Below are 17,189 nucleotides of genomic sequence, written 5' to 3' on the forward strand. Positions count from 1 at the left end.
GGGGCTCCTGGGAGACAGTGAGTAGTAAAGGTTTTAGGCATATAAGATATATACGGGGAAAAGGGAGTTAAGGTATTTGGAAAGAGAAGTTGGGATTTAATTATAGAAGAACCTGATTGCTGAGTTTGAATACGATGTGGTAAGGAATGAGGAGTCACCGAGTGTTTTAAAGCATGAAATTACCACAGGTTTTATTTTTTTACAACCATATATTTAACAGGCTACATATATTTAAGGCTGTCTATGCAGCACAGCCAGCACACACAGGCCTAAATCCTGCATACATACAGAGACACAGAACCAAATGGGAAGAATGAGGCCAGTACACAAACTTGTGTCAGTGACATGAGGGACTAAGAGAGGAGGTATAGGAACTGAGACACTGAGCTATTGAACAGTTGATTTTAACTAAACGCTGGATTCTTTAAATAACAACTTTTTGAGAGTCGGACTAAGGTATGTAGTGATGATAAACTATGGTCACGTTACAGCTTTCAGCTGGCCCTGAGTTCTATACTTCATTAGGAATTCCAGCCATCTTTGGCATTTAACGCCAATTAAATTCTTAGACCACAGGAAAGGATTGGGGTTAGGGGCTGTAGTTCAAGGACAGACACATAATGTAAGTGTTTGCCATATGCTAAGAAGCCCTGATCTAAAGTAACTCACTCAATCTGAATTATGGGGTAGGAAATATTCTGCCATTCATAAAAAAAAAAAAAATCTAATAGTACTTCAAACAGCATTATTATAAATATGTATATATTTTATATGTATGTGTGTGTGTGTGTGGGTGTGTGTATACATATGAAATATAGACAGATGGCTAATTACCTCGTGATCGTGAGTGGCCTGTCGAGCTGCATCTAAAAATATGAAAGAATAAGAGAACATTAAAGTGAAAAACAAAACAATAACAAAATCCAAGTATGTGACCATGCCAAACTATAACTCCTGCTGGTATATGTAGACTCTCACAACATATGATATTTTTCCTTAAGGCTTTATTAATCGGTCAGTCAACAAAAGTTAAAGGGAACCGCATACCTACAGAGTATGTAATTAGGCACAAGAGAAAAAGCAGACACAGTTCTTACCTTTTTTATTTTTTAAAATTTTTATTTGGGTGATAGGGTCTCACTTTGTCACCCAGGCTGGAGTGCAGTGGCATGCATGATCATAGCTCACTATAACCTCAAACTCCTGGGCTCAAGTTAGGGTCTCACTCTGCCACTCTGGCTAGAATGGAGTGGTGTCATCATAGCTCACTGCAACCTCAAACTCCTGGGCTCAAGTGATCTTCCTGCCTCAGCCTCCCGAGTAGCTGGGACTACAGGCACCTGCCACCACGCTCAGCTAATTTTTTCTGTTTTTTGGTAGAGACAAGGTCTCGCTCTTGCTCAGGCTGATCTTGAACTCCTAACCTCAAGCAATCCTCCCACCTTGGCTTCCCAGAGTGCTAGGATTACAGGTGTGAGCCACCATGGCCAGCCTAATTTTTAAAATTTTTTTACAGAGATAGGGTCTTGCTATGTTGCCTACGTTGGACTCAAACTCCTGACCACAAGCGATCATCCTGCCCCAGCCTCTCAAAGTGCTAGGATTACAGGTGTGAGCCACTGCACCCAGCCATACAGTTTTTACTTTGAGGAGATTCAGGTGGGAGGGTGGACAGGAAACATATACCAAAGGCTGTTTGCACAACATTATAGTTTTAGCAGGCAAGATGCCCAAATGTGGAGAAGAAGCAATGGCTAAGGAACAAAGACTAATAGTGGGTGGTGCTTCTTTGGCAGTGTTTCCCGAAGAAGCGGAGCTTGAAGCAATACTTTTGATAGTGTAATGAACAATTTTAACAGAAAACAAAAGATCATAAAGACAAGAGATACTACTTATCTTGTTCACTGTTGCATTTTTGATGCCTAGAAGAGAGCCTGATATCTAAGTTGCTCAATAAATATATTTTGAATGCATGCATATGTGAATGAATGAATGAAAAGAAGGATCATTGGAGGCTGGAAGAAATAATAGGGAAAAGTTTAGAAGTGTTAAAGGCAAGTCAGTTAAGTAGTTTAGTAGACAGATTTGCTTATAGTCAGAGAAATGCCTAAACTGGGAATTAGGAAAAGAAGGGGAGGCAACTAAATAATAGGGGTCTTGGAGCACAAGCCAAATTGTTGATAATGAATATGGAAACCCAACTGAAATTTCTAAATGAGAACAATGTGATTTTAATACAATTCCAAGATGATGCTTGCAAGTGAATATTGGGTAGAAGACAGATGACAGAAACATCTTTTATAGTTATCACTCTAACAGTTGGCTTTATGACATTCCATCATGCATGACCAACTTTAATACAAATACATTTGGTTCTGATTCTGATACCTTGCCTATGAGATTTGCCTTTCTGGCGGTCCTGGGTTTTCCTACTGAAGACCTTATAGGCCTCAGTTTTCTGATACTGCTCCAGTTCCTTCATGTAACGCTCCTTATCTCTGTCTGCTTCATCAAGATAGCGCTAGGAAAGAAATACAGAATTATTTCAAGAAACCAAGATCTTATTTAGGTAAAATATCAATTACCTCTTTGAGGAAAACACAGGACAATTAGAACATGGGAAAAAAAAAAACACAGGGAATATGCTTTAAGGGAGACTCAGAAAATAAGAGTTGTATAAATAGAACAAAATATAATCTCTCAATTATAAAAGAAATAAGTAATTCTAACTTTTTAGACTACTTATTGCCTTTTCTAACTTAATGAAGATAAGTTCTATTGAGATTATTCTTATAAAAAATTCATGAAGATGATTAGTTATTCCTCTAACCCTACAGATAGAATTCCATGTGGCCACTAGAGTCCTTGTTAGGTCTGCACACCACACAGGCACAGTCTTCCCGGGGGGAGGGAAATAGAATATTACTTTGTTTCTCTATTCCCAGCCCATTTTGAAGGAATGATCTCATACATCAATTGGCCCTCTAAGAAAGAATGGAGCACTAAAGCTGGGAGACACAAAGAACATAAAAAGAATGACCTCATTCTATGGACCTAAAAATGGACTACTTTTGAGAGAGCCTATATCTATCTACATGCTTTGATTGCTTTGTGCTATTAATTATTTAAACAAAGTTCATTGATCTACCAGAATTATTTTAATGCTCTGCCCTTTTCATTCATCAAATTATGTATAAGAAACTATAAAAATACTACTTCTAAATGAACAGAAACCAGAGTCAGAAATTATGTTAAAAGCCTTGTCCCACATAAGAGCCAGATGTAGGGGATACTCGGATGGACAAATCTGAGACAATTTAAGCACCAAAAGAATTAAGTATAGTGATAAATTATAAACCATTGGAAAAAAAGGAAATTTATACCAATAATAATAGATATACCACCAATTATTTATCATACCAATAATAAATATGTAACAAACAAATACATAAATGAGAGGGAGGAGGAGGGCTCTTGCTTAGATTAGAATCCTGAGGGCCAAATGTGGAAGGGGCTCCTGGAGCTGGAAAAATCACCTTGTGTCCACAATGATAAAGACTAGATCAGGCAAAAATCATAAATGAATACTAAATCTAGGGGAAAATTTTGATGTGGAACAGGCTGTTTCATAAATTATCTCCCCAAAGACTGCTTATTCATGATAAAGGAGAATAAAAAACATTTCCCAGGTGAGCAAAATTAACATTACTAATGAAGAACAAAAGGGCACTGTGTATCTGCATATGTGATACTCAGAGAAGGACATACCACCACCTGTGCAGTACTCTGACCAAGAATGCATAACCTCAATCTAATCATAGGGAAACGTCACAGACAAATACACAATGAGGAATGTTCTGTTAAAAGTAAAAGAAATGGGGAAAAGAGAGAGGGATTGTACTCTTAAAAAATAGCAATGTTATAAAAGACAAAGAAAGGTTGTGGAAATATCCCAGCTTAACAGAAGCTAAAGAGATTTGACTACTAAACACAAAACCTGACCCAAGACTGGAATCTTTACTGGAGGGGAAAAATGTTATACACGAACAATATTAGGCTTCAACTAATTACTTGATTACTCCTATTATCATATAAATATGATTGATAAATATGATTCAATAAAAATAAAAAAGTCAAGCAAACAAACAAAAGGAACGATGTTAGGTCAACATATGGATGGGAGATTAAATAAAAGCACCGTATTAATATATAATTATGAAGTTGATTAACTGTACTACAGTTATCAAAAGAATATCTCTATTCTTAGAAAATACACAAGCAAAAGAATGAGTGCACATGCAAACAAAGAAATGGGATAAAATGTGTTAACAATAGGTGAATCTGGGTAAAGGGTGCTTGGATGTTATTTGTATCATTTTTATGTATGTAACTTTTTGTACATTTGAAATTAGTTTCAAAAAAAAAGTTAAAAAGAACAAGAACAAATACAAAACCCTTGTCCTACATAACCAACAGTGGTTATCCCCCAAGACAATTACTGTTACTTTTGCTTTTTTTGGTAATACATTTCCATATTTTCTGAAAAAAATCGGAACAATGAGCATGTATTAAATTTAAAGAAAAATAAAGAAGAAAAGAGTAACCTAGTATGTACAGTTCACTATCCCTTTACACGGTAGAGCCAAAACAATGAATGATATACACTGCTTTCAACTAGCTTGCTACCACAAACACAGAGCTTCAAGTTGCAACTTAATCTGATATTTCTGAAAATTTTTGAATTCAATTAATTCCCAAGAGAGCATTTTTCGATTTGGTTTGAGTCTGTCTGGGAATCTTTTTTAAAGAGTGTAAGTCATAAAAGAGTTTAAAACATAAAAGAAATACAGATATCTTTCAGATGCTGGGAATGCTGGGAACTTTTAACCCGAAGCAACTCCCACAATCATTACCAGCACTCTGCTTTAGTGGCATTGCAACAAGCTCATGGCTATCTTGTCCTTAATTCCCCTCAGATCTGTCTAACAAATGGATTCATTTCAGTTTGGCAGTAGGGTTAGTTTATGTCTTAGAGGAGAAAGAATTCAAGTAGTTCTTGCTTTATTTCCCATAGTAGGTTAATTTGCTAGAGCTCTAGTTAAAAAAATTTATTAAAGCAGTGAAATCTCTTTCTTAAAAATCCTATGTGAACTGCAGAATTTTATCAAGTGACTTTTTCTTATTTAATTCATGATTTTTAACTCTGTGGAATAAATTATGCTAATAGATTTGTTCATTTCTTAATACTGAACCACTTAAAAAAATCTTACATGAACTCTCAGTATATATATGTTAAAATAAAAGTGGAGCTGCTTTGGTTGAGGGGAATCCTAGACTCCCCCCTGCTCATACCCCTGTCGCAAACCCTGAAATAATTTTAAAATCACTGGGCTAGAGAAAAGAGCTATGAAGGACAGAGCTATTCTGGTGTCCTAGGCACTGTGACAAAATTGAAGAATCAACTGTTCATCCTCTTTGCTTTTCTTACAGAAGTTATTGTTGAGATATAATCAAAACCAAACAAAAGATCAGGAATAAGAATAATTACTTGTTTTTCCTCAGGAGGCAGTTTACTCCATTCATTGCCTAACATCCTTGTGATCTCTGGAAATGGGACTTCTGGTCTCTTTGCACGAAGCTGTTCACGACGCTCATTCATGAACCGAACATATCCTGTAAGGGGGGATTTGGGTGCATTGCTGTCTCGAAGAGGTTTCTTTCTCTTTCTTCCTTTGGACCAACCTCCTCGTTTACTTCTTTGCTATAAAACAAAACAAAATAAAAACCCAAAAACCAAACAACAATTCCTCCAAATAACCCAACAACAACAATAAATACCAACAAACAAAACAGGATAAGAGTTGCATTTTCCTATGAATAAGGCCCTGGATATTCAAAGCTTTCTAAATGTGTCATAGGTACAAATAACTGCAATGCAGTTTTCAAGAAGGGACTCCAGATGGTTCATTTGTAGACCTTTTGGTGTACCATACTACAAACTGTTGCACTAAAGGGCTACTTTTGTGCTAATCTCAACATATAAGAATAAGGTATACCATTATCACTCAAGCTTTGACCTTTATATGCACTTAGTAGGTCCTGATCCTGACAGGGGAATATCCTAAATGAGAAATGCAGCATTACACACAGCACTGTGCCAGGGAGGCAGACACTGTCACAGAAGATCAGAATAAGATGTTGTCACATCCACTGGGCAAAAGAAGGGACAAGTTGTAGAACAGGGATTAAAAATAATTCATGAAGTGTATTTCTCATTAATAATATTCAAAGACCTGTTTATTTCCCATAACAGACAGCATATGGATTTTTAAGTTTATTTATTCTTTGAGACAAGGTTTTGCTCTGTTTCCTGGGCTAGAGTGTATTGGTACCATTATATCTCACTGCAACCTCAAACTCGTAGGTTCAAAAGATCCTCCTGCCTCAGCCTCCTGAGTAGCTAGGACTATAGGCGTGTGCCACTATATCTGGCTAATTTTTAAATTTTTTGTAGACACAGGGTCTCATTATGTTGCTCAGGCTGGTCTCAAACACCTGGCCTCTAGCAACTCTCCTCCTTTGGACTCCCAAAGTGCTAGAATTACAGGTGTGAGCCACCATGCCCCACTGAGATTTTTCTTTTTTTTTTTGAGATAGGGTCTTGCTCTGTTGCCCAGGTTGGAGTACAATGGTGTGATCACAGCTCACAGCAACCTCCAACTCCCAGGCTGAAGCAATCCTCCTGCCTCAGCCTCCTGAGTAGCTGGGACTATAGGCATGTGTCACCATGTCTGGCTAATTTTTTTATTTTTTGTAGAAATCAGGTCTCTCTATATTGTCCAAGCTTGTGTCGAACTCCTGGGCTCAAGTGATCTTCCCGCCTTGGCCTCTCAAAGTTCTGGGATTATTAGGCATAAGCCACTATGCCCGGCCTGAGATTTTTAAATTAGTATATCTAAATCTCAGAAAAATTTCAATAAATATAATATAACCAAAATGAAGACTAGTTCTTTGGCTTTACAATCTGATCCTTAAGATATGGTCAAAGGTCTTTATATGTTGAGTTATTAGTTAAATCAGAAGCTTAAATCACCTCTTAAAAAAACAAAAAGGACTGAGGTACTACTGATGTTTTACCACAGCCTTTTTTCTTAGACCTTTCCATGAGATATAAAATACACCATATTTTTGCTTCATAATTTTACAAATACATATAGCCTATCAGTTAATGTTTTATGGACATAATAATTTTTATTTCAGATAAGAGAAAGATAAATAAAAAGGGACAAAAATATCTAAGTACTATTTGTAGTACTCTACTCCTCCAAATATGTATATAATGGTGCAATGACTCACTATTGGGCAAATGGTGTATTTGGTATTAGTTGGGGTTTTTTTTTTAAAACATATTAACATCAAAGCTACTACAGCATTTAAGATGTTTAAGAAGCTTTAAACCAGTCATTATAATCTTTAAAAATGCCAACAGGATAGATGAAAAAATTACCCTCTTTTAAAATAAGAAAAAACCCAAAACCCAATGGCAGATATCTTTTCTGGCTTAAAAAAGAAGAGTACCTTAAAACATAAATAACGTACCAGTTATTTGTAAGAAACACTGCAAGTCCAACAAGGGCATGACTGCCCAGGCCCATATAGAACCTTTGTGTGAGTTTGCAGCAGTCCCCAACCTTTTTGGCACCAGGGACCAGTTTCATGGAAGACAATTTTCCATGGACTGGGCGTGGGGCAGGGATGGTGAGTGACAGGGAGCAGCTGTAAATACAGATGAAGCTTCCCTCATTCACCGGCTGCTCACCTGCTGCTGTGTGGCCAGTTCCTAATAGGCCACACACCGATACTGGTCTGTGGCCCGGGAATTAGGGACTGCAGAGTTAAGGAAAGGTGTTCCCTATGGGAGGGTGACAGACTTGGTAAATGGTGTGAATTCTTTGGGCACATATGGCTCCATGCTGCAGGGCTTGGTGAACAGACGCTGGCCCTAACAAGGGCATATAGCCACCTCTCATCACTTACTTATTAATGATTAAATCATTCACTCATTCAACAACCATTTGTTGAGCAGCTATTATGAGGCAGGTATACTTCTTAGGCGGAGGGAAAAAGAGTCTACCTGTTTCTATGTTACTAAAAGCATTAATATGGATTCTATGTAAAACAAGAAATATGAAACAGAAAACTGTACAGCTTATCAGCCCAAGAATGTAAGAAGGCCAGATAATAAACACTTTAATCAACACCTCCCTTGCCAAATGCTTTTTTAGAAGCTTCAGAGGACACTAACAGGAGGAGATACTTCAGCTTACCTCATCTTCATGCCTCTGTTCATTGCCTTCTGCTGTATTTGAAGACTCATTCTGAAGCAGCTGACCTTGGGAGAGATCCTCCACAAACTCCGGATTGTTGGTGGATGATGCAGTGGCACTACTGTACGGAACCTCTGGGTGGGTTAACCTGAATAACAGGCAGAAATGCAAAAGTTCAGTATTGACTGCATCAAAAACTCCTCCTATTTACCAAGGTTCAAGACAAATTTCCCTGCCAGCAAGAGCACATGCCATTTCTTGAATTAATTTCGCAACTACATTCTGTGTAAATGTAAACAATGTCTCCATAGAAGTTACAGAGTGTTTTTAAAAATGGTTTCAGTGCTTGCTTGAACCAGGTCAGTTCCATGAAGAAGTCTACCAAAAACAACTATAATCTTTTCCAAAAAAAAGACCTCTCCCCTCAACACAGACTTCATATTTTAGCTCTGAGCGTGTAACAGAGACTGACTTTTATATACTACTTTTCAATTATCTGCAATGTAAAGGGAAAACACTATTAATGAAGAAGGTGAATAGAAATGAGAGTTGTAGAGACCGTTTGCCACGTATCACAAAAGAGAGAGTTCTTAAAGACCCTAATGGTACATTCCATAGGCTATTTCTTCTTGGATTATAGTGTTTCTTGACAATCCGATGATTTCAGAACAATATTATCAAGTTCAATAAGTTTAGGTACAAATGTTAGTAAGTCGGACAGACTTCTTTCCTGATCCCACTGTTCTGTTCCAGATGAGTTAGCAAATCAGATCTCATCCTTCTGAAAAATGAACACAAGTAGTTACAGGTGATGTAGAATCTTAGATTGATTTACCCTATCACATGTGGATATGAGAATGGAAGAAAAGGCAATATCATGTGCTTGGAAGTTTGTTTTGTTTTTGTGTATGTGTGTAGGGGAGGAGTTGGGAAGGTAAGGTGGCAGAAGATGGATAATAGAGTAATATTCAGTCATTATTCTGAAAGAATGTGCATACTCCACAGGGTTATGGGCAATAATTACAATGCAATACAAGTACTAAAACAGAGGTTTGTAAAAAGTGCCATAGAGGCATGGTAGAGGGGATGATGAATTTTATATGTATGGAGAGGATGTAAAGAAAGATTTTAGGTCTGTCCTTAGCACACCCCACCTCTATACTCAGTCTAAAAGAAAAAAAAGATTTTACAGAGGAGGTCTTAAAAGACGAATATGTATTCATCAGGGTAAAAACCATCATTCCAGGCCGAATGAACTGTGTATAACAGGGAAAAGGGAGACCTATCATGAGGCTAGAGCAATAGACCAAGTGAGAGACAAGGGCAGGCAGGATTCAGAGTAGGGGAGGGAAAGCTAAGAGATATTTAAGGGGTGGAATGGAGAGAACTTAATGACCGATTGAATACAAATAGTGAAAGAAAAAGAAGAGTCATGAGGTAAGTCTAAAGCTTTCAAATTGATGATTACATACTTAATATTAACCAAGGTAAGAATTGCATGCAAGTGTGCATGCGTGCGTGTATGATGACAGATGACAGATGAGAAAATGGCAAGTTTGAAATGCCTGTAACATAATTAAGTGGAAATGTCCCAAAGACAACTGGAAACATGTCCTGAGAGAACACAGGTGAGGAAAAGGCATGAGAGATTTGAGAGCCACCAGCCCATGAAAATAATGGGCATTGCTAGATATTTTCCAGAAAACAGATGCTGAGTGTCCTGGGAATTAAAGAGATCACACTCATTTGACCCTTTTAGGAAACATAATAGATGATTTTAAGCAGGAAGTTCCTACATTTTTGAGGTCTTTTAAAAAAGGGTAAGTAAAAGAAGCTATGAAACCAATGCCAATCATGTTCTTTGAAGAGAGGTACCATCGGAGATCCAGTTTGATTTCAGCAGTGTTATTTTCCAAATATTTCAATCATTTTGGATGTGTTAGGCAACTTGTTCTTTCACTGTCATTCTCATTTCAACTATGCCATCAATTTTCAAGTTACTAACTCTTGTACATTCTTATTTCAGTAAAATATGAGAAATAGGTTTGGGAAAGAGTATTCACCCCACGAATCCCTGACTGAAGTAGAAGGAATAGGAAGGGAGTGGTCAAAGGTGTCAAATGCCGTTTTGAAAAGTTGGATAAAGACTGAAAAAACAAGGCTCTTTTGTTATCATGAATGAGTTGTTCATGTTCCTAGCTAAAGCCAACAACCCTTCCATTTTCCCACTGGGTCCCAGACCCTCTTGCCTATTCAAGGATAGGTTTTCAGCAATTCTGCCCTTTCTGGCAACACCAATTCTTTTACCTCTACAGGATCAGCCTAATAATCAGCATATAAATTTGATATCAGTCCTGTTAAAACAAAACAAAATGAAAAACAAAACACTCTTTCAATCCCACTTTTAGTTAAGGTCCTCATTTTTCTCCTTTCTTTTATAGCAAAACTCTCAAAAAGAACTTGTTTATACTGACTGACTTCAGTTTCTCTCCTTCCATTCTCTCTTAAACCTGTTCCAGAAGAGATATGTGCTTATAACTCTTGTCAAGGCCACCAAATGACCTCCATGCTAAATCCAATGTCATTTCTCAGTCCTCATTTTAGCTGATATACCAGAAGCATCTGACACAGTTGATCTCTTCCCCTCTCTTGAAATATCTTTTTTTTTTTTACTTGGTTTCCAGGACCCTATACTTCTCTGTTTCTTTCTGCTGCCTTTTTAGCTACTCACTGTAGTCTCTGTTGACTCCTGTTCTTCTGCCTGACTTCTAAATGCTGGGATATCCCAGAGCTCAGGCTTTAGATCTCTTCTCTCTTCTACTACACAGTTCTCATTTCTTCGGTGATCTCATCCAGTCTCATGGCTGTAAATATCAGTTATATGCTGATGACTCCCAACTTTCTCTTTCTAGCCTGAACTTCCCCTAACTTCAGAACCTGACATCAAACTGCCTATTTGACATCTCTGATTAGGTATCTAATAAGCACTTCCAATTTAAAATTTCCAAAATTGAGCTCCTACAATTAATTCCCTCTCCAACCTGTTCAGTTTTCCTCATCTAAGTTAATGGCAACTCCATCCCTCCACTTGCTTAGGCTAAAACTTTGGAGTTGTCTTTGACTGCTTTTTTTCTCTCTTCTCACACTGCTTACCTGGTCTCTCAGTCAAATCTTACTTGGAATACCTTCAAAATATATTGAGAGTTCTCTACTTCTCACTATCACCTGTTCTCATTATCTATGAAACACATTCAGTGAGGTTTTTGCCCCTAGCGCTCCAGCAGCAATACTGTTGTCAAAGTCACCAGTGATGTTTTTCAGGTTCTCATCTCTCTCCTGAATTGTTCCAAGAGCCTCTTAACTGGTCTCTTTGGTCCCGCCCCTGATCCCTTCACTCTCTACTCAACACAGTCAGGGAAATCTTATTAAAAAACAAGCCAGATCTTATCATTCTGCTTGAAACCCACCAATGCTTTCCCACTTTATTCAGAGTAAAAGTTATTTATTCTGATCTCTAAAGTCCTACATGATCTAGTCCCTTATTACTCAAAGTATGGGCCTCATACCAGCAGCACTGGCATTATCTAGGATCTTGCTTGTTAGAAATGTAGAATCTGTGGCCCTAAGACAGAAGTCAGACTTTCTAAACTAGAATTTGCATTTTAATAAGCTCTGTAGGCAATTCATATATACACTGAAGCCTGAGTAGCACTGATGTAAGCCTTCTATTGTTCCTCCCCCTGGTATGTATGACTCTAGTCACACTGGCCTCTTGGTTATTTCATTTTTTTTTTTCCTTCTTAAAAAAATTTTAAGAATATTGGGGGGTACAAGCTGAATTCTGATACATGTATAGATTACATGATGGTGAAGTCTGGGCTTATGTATTCATCACACTAATAGTGTACACTGTACCCTACAGTTAATTTTTCATCTCTTACCCCCTCCTCCTGGCTATTTCTACAAGGTGGAGACATCCTACCTCAGGGCTTTTGCACTGACGGCTCCCTCTGCCTAGAATCATCTTCCCCAGATAACTGCATACTATTAATAGTTACCTAACTTCTTTCAGGTATTTATTCAAGTCACTTTCTCATTAAATGCTTTCTGGGCCATCCTGCCTAAAACCATTCTGTCAAACCGTTCCTAACCCTCTTCCCCTTTATTTTCTTATCCATAGTTCTTATTACCATAGTATGTATTTTACTTATTTATCCTGCTTATTGTCTGACTTCCCCAGTAGAATTTGAGCTCTAAAGTGGCTAGGATTTTTGTCTGTTTTGATCATTGCTTTATATCTAATGCCTGGAACACTGGCACAGAGTAGACATTCAAAAATTTTTACTGAATTAACTGGATTTATTAACTATGCAGCCTTTAGAAAAGTCTTGGAGAACAGTTACAGCTGAGTAGTGAGGTCAAAGCAGATATTGATGAGGTGAGAAACCAGTGTGAGAGAAGGAGACAGAATTACAAAATATAGTCTGTTTTTTAAAGTACTCTAAAGAATATTAAAATAATTCATCTTAGGGATTAGTTAGCACTTCCACCTATTAGTGAATATATTTCCTCTTTGGTAAAAACTTCTAAATATCGAGAAAAGATAAAAATTCAAGAGGAACAGAGATTTTCAGGGGAAGAAGTAGACTACTGCTATTAATCCTTTTCTATATTACTGTACATATTTGTCTAAAGATTCCACAGAAAGGAAATGGGGATGAATAAAAGGAACAGAAGTCAGCCAAAGCTCCTAAGCATCTTGAATAAAGAATCGTATTAAAAAATGTGATCTTTGAGAAAAACTTATTTTAATATCTGCAACAATTTGAACAGAAAATGCATTTGTTTTTTCAGAGCTAGCTCTGTGGCAGGTACTTCCTTAATGGCGACTAGGTCACTAGATCCCACATATTTTTTTTTTTTTTTTTTTGAGACAGAGTCTCATTCTGTTGCCTGGGCTAGAGTGCCATGGCATCAGCCTAGCTCACAGCAACCTCAAGCTCTTGGGCTCAAGCAATCCTTCTGCCTCAGCCTCCCGAGTAGCTGGGACTACAGGCATGAGCCACCATGCCCGGCTAATTTTTTCTATATATTTGTAGTTGTCCATATAATTTCTTTCTATTTTTAGTAGAGACGGGGTCTCACTCTTGCTCAGGCTGGTCTCGAACTCCTGACCTCGAGTGATCCTCCCGCCTCAGCCTCCCAGAGTGCTAGGATTACAGGCGTGAGCCACTGTGCCCGCCCAATCCGACATATTGCTATACCAGTTCACAGGAACCAGAGCACTGCAAAGGACAACCAAATGCAGACTGCAAAGCAGTTTAGGTTTACGATGGCTCTTACTCTCTTTGCAAAGTGCAACAAATGTACCTTCTAGTCTTATGATATAAAACTGCTTCTTCAGCACCTCATACTCTGTTAGAAGCTTTGTTTTGAAGCCTATGCAGAGGCCCAATGTCCCAAAGCAGCTGCTTACCCAGTTGTAGCCAAGTCATTACTCTCCTTGGAGCCATCTTCATCTGCAAAAAGGGCTGGCAGGGTAGAACTAGGCATCAAGCTTTCCATCTCTCTGGAAGGAAGAGCGAATAAAAAAAAAAAATGGCTTACTTACTTTCTGTCAATTTTCACCAATTTAACAGCCAGCTTTCCTTAACTTTATCACATCAGCAACAGAATAGAAACTGACCTAAATATTTATTTTCCTGACTTGGACACATCAATTTAAACTCCATGGTCAATGGACTTTTTAATCCTGGTCTTATCAACTGACCAGACTAAAAACAAGTTAGATTTTAACAATTGGGACACAGTTTGGAAAATTCTTTTTTATTCATCTAGAATGTCTTCAAAAGTATTATTCATTTCCTGTAGAAATCGTTAAACAGAATAACTCAGAAGCACTGCAACCGTGAGCAAATTATTTATCCTTTCTGAGCTACAATTTTACCATTTTAGACACAGACAAAATTGCTTACTTAACCCACAGGGTTATTGTGAGGGATTAAAACTGAAAGTGGTTCATAAACAGAGAAAGGCTAAGATAGTGCTTTGAGTATTATTCCATAAAGAAAGGTATTGTTGTTACAGCATGACCAGTTTTCAGTCCCAGATGAATCATCTTTAGATTAAATGGTGACAAACTGAGCCCTCCAAAAGGAAATAATGCAAAGGAAGTTGAGGATGGAGGGCATACATGTGGTTCTGAGTCAAAGAAACCACACTTCCAGGTCAGAAATATGCTCCACATCACCATCATAACCAAGAGCAGAAATAGCATGCACCTGGGTACAGGAAACAGCTAAGCTTAATTGAAAAAAACAAATCACAAGAACTTGAGGTTATCACACTGAAAGGATAAAAGGACAAAGTGACAAAGAGAGTAATTTCATTTAGCATATCGCTACAAAGAAAGATTTTCCCTTTCAAGGCTTACCACCAAGGGCTTCACCCCACATAGCTAAAAGCAGCAGCATTCCATTTATTATGAAAGTGATAATCAAACAAAACATTCAATAGTGACCCCAAACATCAGCCACTTAAGTGGAACTGCAAAGCACTCAAGAGAGTGCTTCAATTAACCGGCAGAACAGAGAAGCAAATTATGAATTCACTTAGGCGCTTCCTCAGCAGTTATTTCAGGTGCTGCTGCTAAGCAGACTTAGTGAAACAGCAATTAAAAGGAAAGCACAGCAGTTAAAGCAGAGCTAGGATTCATTCCACTGAGGTGGAAATATGAAGAAAATCCAGAAGACACTGACAACCATGTTCTCCATGTTCAATGCAGTAATTTATTTCCAAAAGATAACACTAATGTTTTATTTCTTATTCTTACTTATTTCACTCTATATTTATTAGCAGACCAAGTTCCATAAATAGCTTAATGTGAAACAATGCATCTCTGTACATGTATTACCTATTTTAGTGGGTAGAGCATGGAAGGCAGAGAGAGGAATTTCCCACTCAGTCACAGAGCAAGGAGTTTATTCCACTGCAGGGATGCTTGCTAACTCTTTTCAGTTCCTTCAAGATGGGTTGTTTACAAATGGAATGGCTCTAATAAATGCCACAAAATTCCATTCTACATGCTTTCTAGAATAATCCTGACTCAAGTGTACATTTTTTTTTTTTTTTTTGAGACAGGGTCTCTCTCTGTCGCCAGGGCTAGAGTGTAGTGGCATCATCATAGCTCACCGCAACCTCAAACTCCTGGGCTCCAGCAATTCTCCTCCTGCCTCAGCCCCCTGAGTAGCTGGGACTATGCGCATATACCACCACGCCTAAGTTTTTTATTTTTTGTGGAGACGGGGGTCTCACTCTTGCTCAGGCAGGTCTCAAACTCCTGGCCTCAAGCAATCCTCCTGCCTCGGCCTCCCAGAGTGCTAGGACTACAGGCATGAACCACCATGCCTGACCTTTAAGTTTTAATTCACATTATAAGAAAACCAGATTAGAGCCTGGGCTGTAAGGGCTACTAACATCACCTTACACTAGTGCCAATGTTCATTTTACCAAAAGAAAACTATCAATTAGATATCATAGAGACAATGTAATGAGCGAACATTCAAATGGCCAGGTACATACCCCCAGGCTTTATAAGGACTCAAGTGTTTTCCTATGGTTGTCCCTAGAAATCAATGGCCTTTCAAGAACCTCAACATTCAGTATTTGAAGCTCTTGGCACTGCTCCCATAACCTCAAAAGGAGATATATTATCTGGTGGGGAACAAATGAAGTGTCTTTTCATTTACTATGCCAACATGACCCTGTTAGAGTGTTTCCCAGATATCTTTAGTCATTTTTGAGATGTGAGGAGGCAGCTGGATAACACAACCTTAACAACATATAAATAGATCTATAAACAAAGGAAGTTCAGAGAACACACATTTCTTCCTTTTTGTCCTATCTTAAGTTTATTTTACTCAACCCATATGGCTTCAGATATATTTTCTCAGTGTTACTGAGTAGTCAGATCCCCAAGAAATGAGTAATAAAGTGGGTGGAAGGTTAAGGGGCCAAGATCAACAAAAGACGGAAATGAAGAAAAGTCCAGTGAAGCCCAAAGGCCTCTAAACTAGTCCAATAAGTTGGAAAATAAAATGATTCCCAAGAATACAGCTGGGATCCTGCAAGAATGTGTTTCATGTGGTCCGTGAGGGAGTGATTCAAACTGAATCATGGCTATCAAGCCACTGATTGCCAAAAGCCCTTCACATGTAGCATCTGTGCCTGATAATATCTCAGTACAGAGGTCACAATGAACTTTGAAATTCTATGCAAAGCACTTAAGAAATGTAATGAATGCTGCTCTGCAAGGGAAAGAAGAGAAATTTGTACAAAGGCAAAGCAATATAAAAGTTTGGTTTTCCACTGCAATTTACATAAATAGGTTCATCACGCAGATGCTTCCTAGTAGAGAGGCTTTATCTAGTGAAGGCTTCTACCTGGAAGTCTCACAAAAATGGTATCTCTTTGGGCTTATACTTAGAACCAGGGTCTGGACCTTAGCTTTGGAAATCCTAAAATTCTCTCTAACACTACCCACTCACTGAAAAAAAAAAATTGATGCATAAAACAGAGTGCCAATGTAAAATATTTTAATGGTGATTATAGAAATTATAATGAGAAATATATTAAGCATACTAGACACTTATTGACCAATGAACACATTCTCTCTCTGTAGTAATATGCAGAGTCAAATCATAATCAGACCATTGCTTTGGTCAATATAGGGCCAGAACAAAGGAAATTAGGTGGAACTTAACAAATGTTCCTCACCTAAGATTGTTATAGTAAACTTTTCCAAGGATAATCGCACCAATAAGACTATGTTATTTCAAGTGTGTTGGATAGTGCTGGAAGCGT

General features: G+C 38.0%; 1 protein-coding gene across 3 annotated transcripts in view; it reads right to left on the reverse strand.

The window, feature by feature from the left end:
• Positions 1-17,189, reverse strand: part of HMG20A (high mobility group 20A) — a 68,832-nt gene that overhangs the window by 13,085 nt on the left and 38,558 nt on the right. For all 3 annotated transcript variants that reach the window (XM_045532698.1, XM_045532682.1, XM_045532690.1), the window contains exons 2-6: positions 13,804-13,896; positions 8,328-8,475; positions 5,549-5,761; positions 2,389-2,521; positions 835-866 (exon numbers count right to left, since the gene is read on the reverse strand). In XM_045532698.1, the coding sequence (XP_045388654.1) occupies positions 835-866; positions 2,389-2,521; positions 5,549-5,761; positions 8,328-8,475; positions 13,804-13,892 (615 nt within the window). In that variant the 5' untranslated portion in view covers positions 13,893-13,896. The remainder of the gene's footprint in view (positions 1-834; positions 867-2,388; positions 2,522-5,548; positions 5,762-8,327; positions 8,476-13,803; positions 13,897-17,189) is intronic.

Source organism: Lemur catta, chromosome 1 (assembly GCF_020740605.2).
Source record: "Lemur catta isolate mLemCat1 chromosome 1, mLemCat1.pri, whole genome shotgun sequence".
Taxonomy (NCBI): Eukaryota; Metazoa; Chordata; class Mammalia; order Primates; family Lemuridae; genus Lemur; species Lemur catta.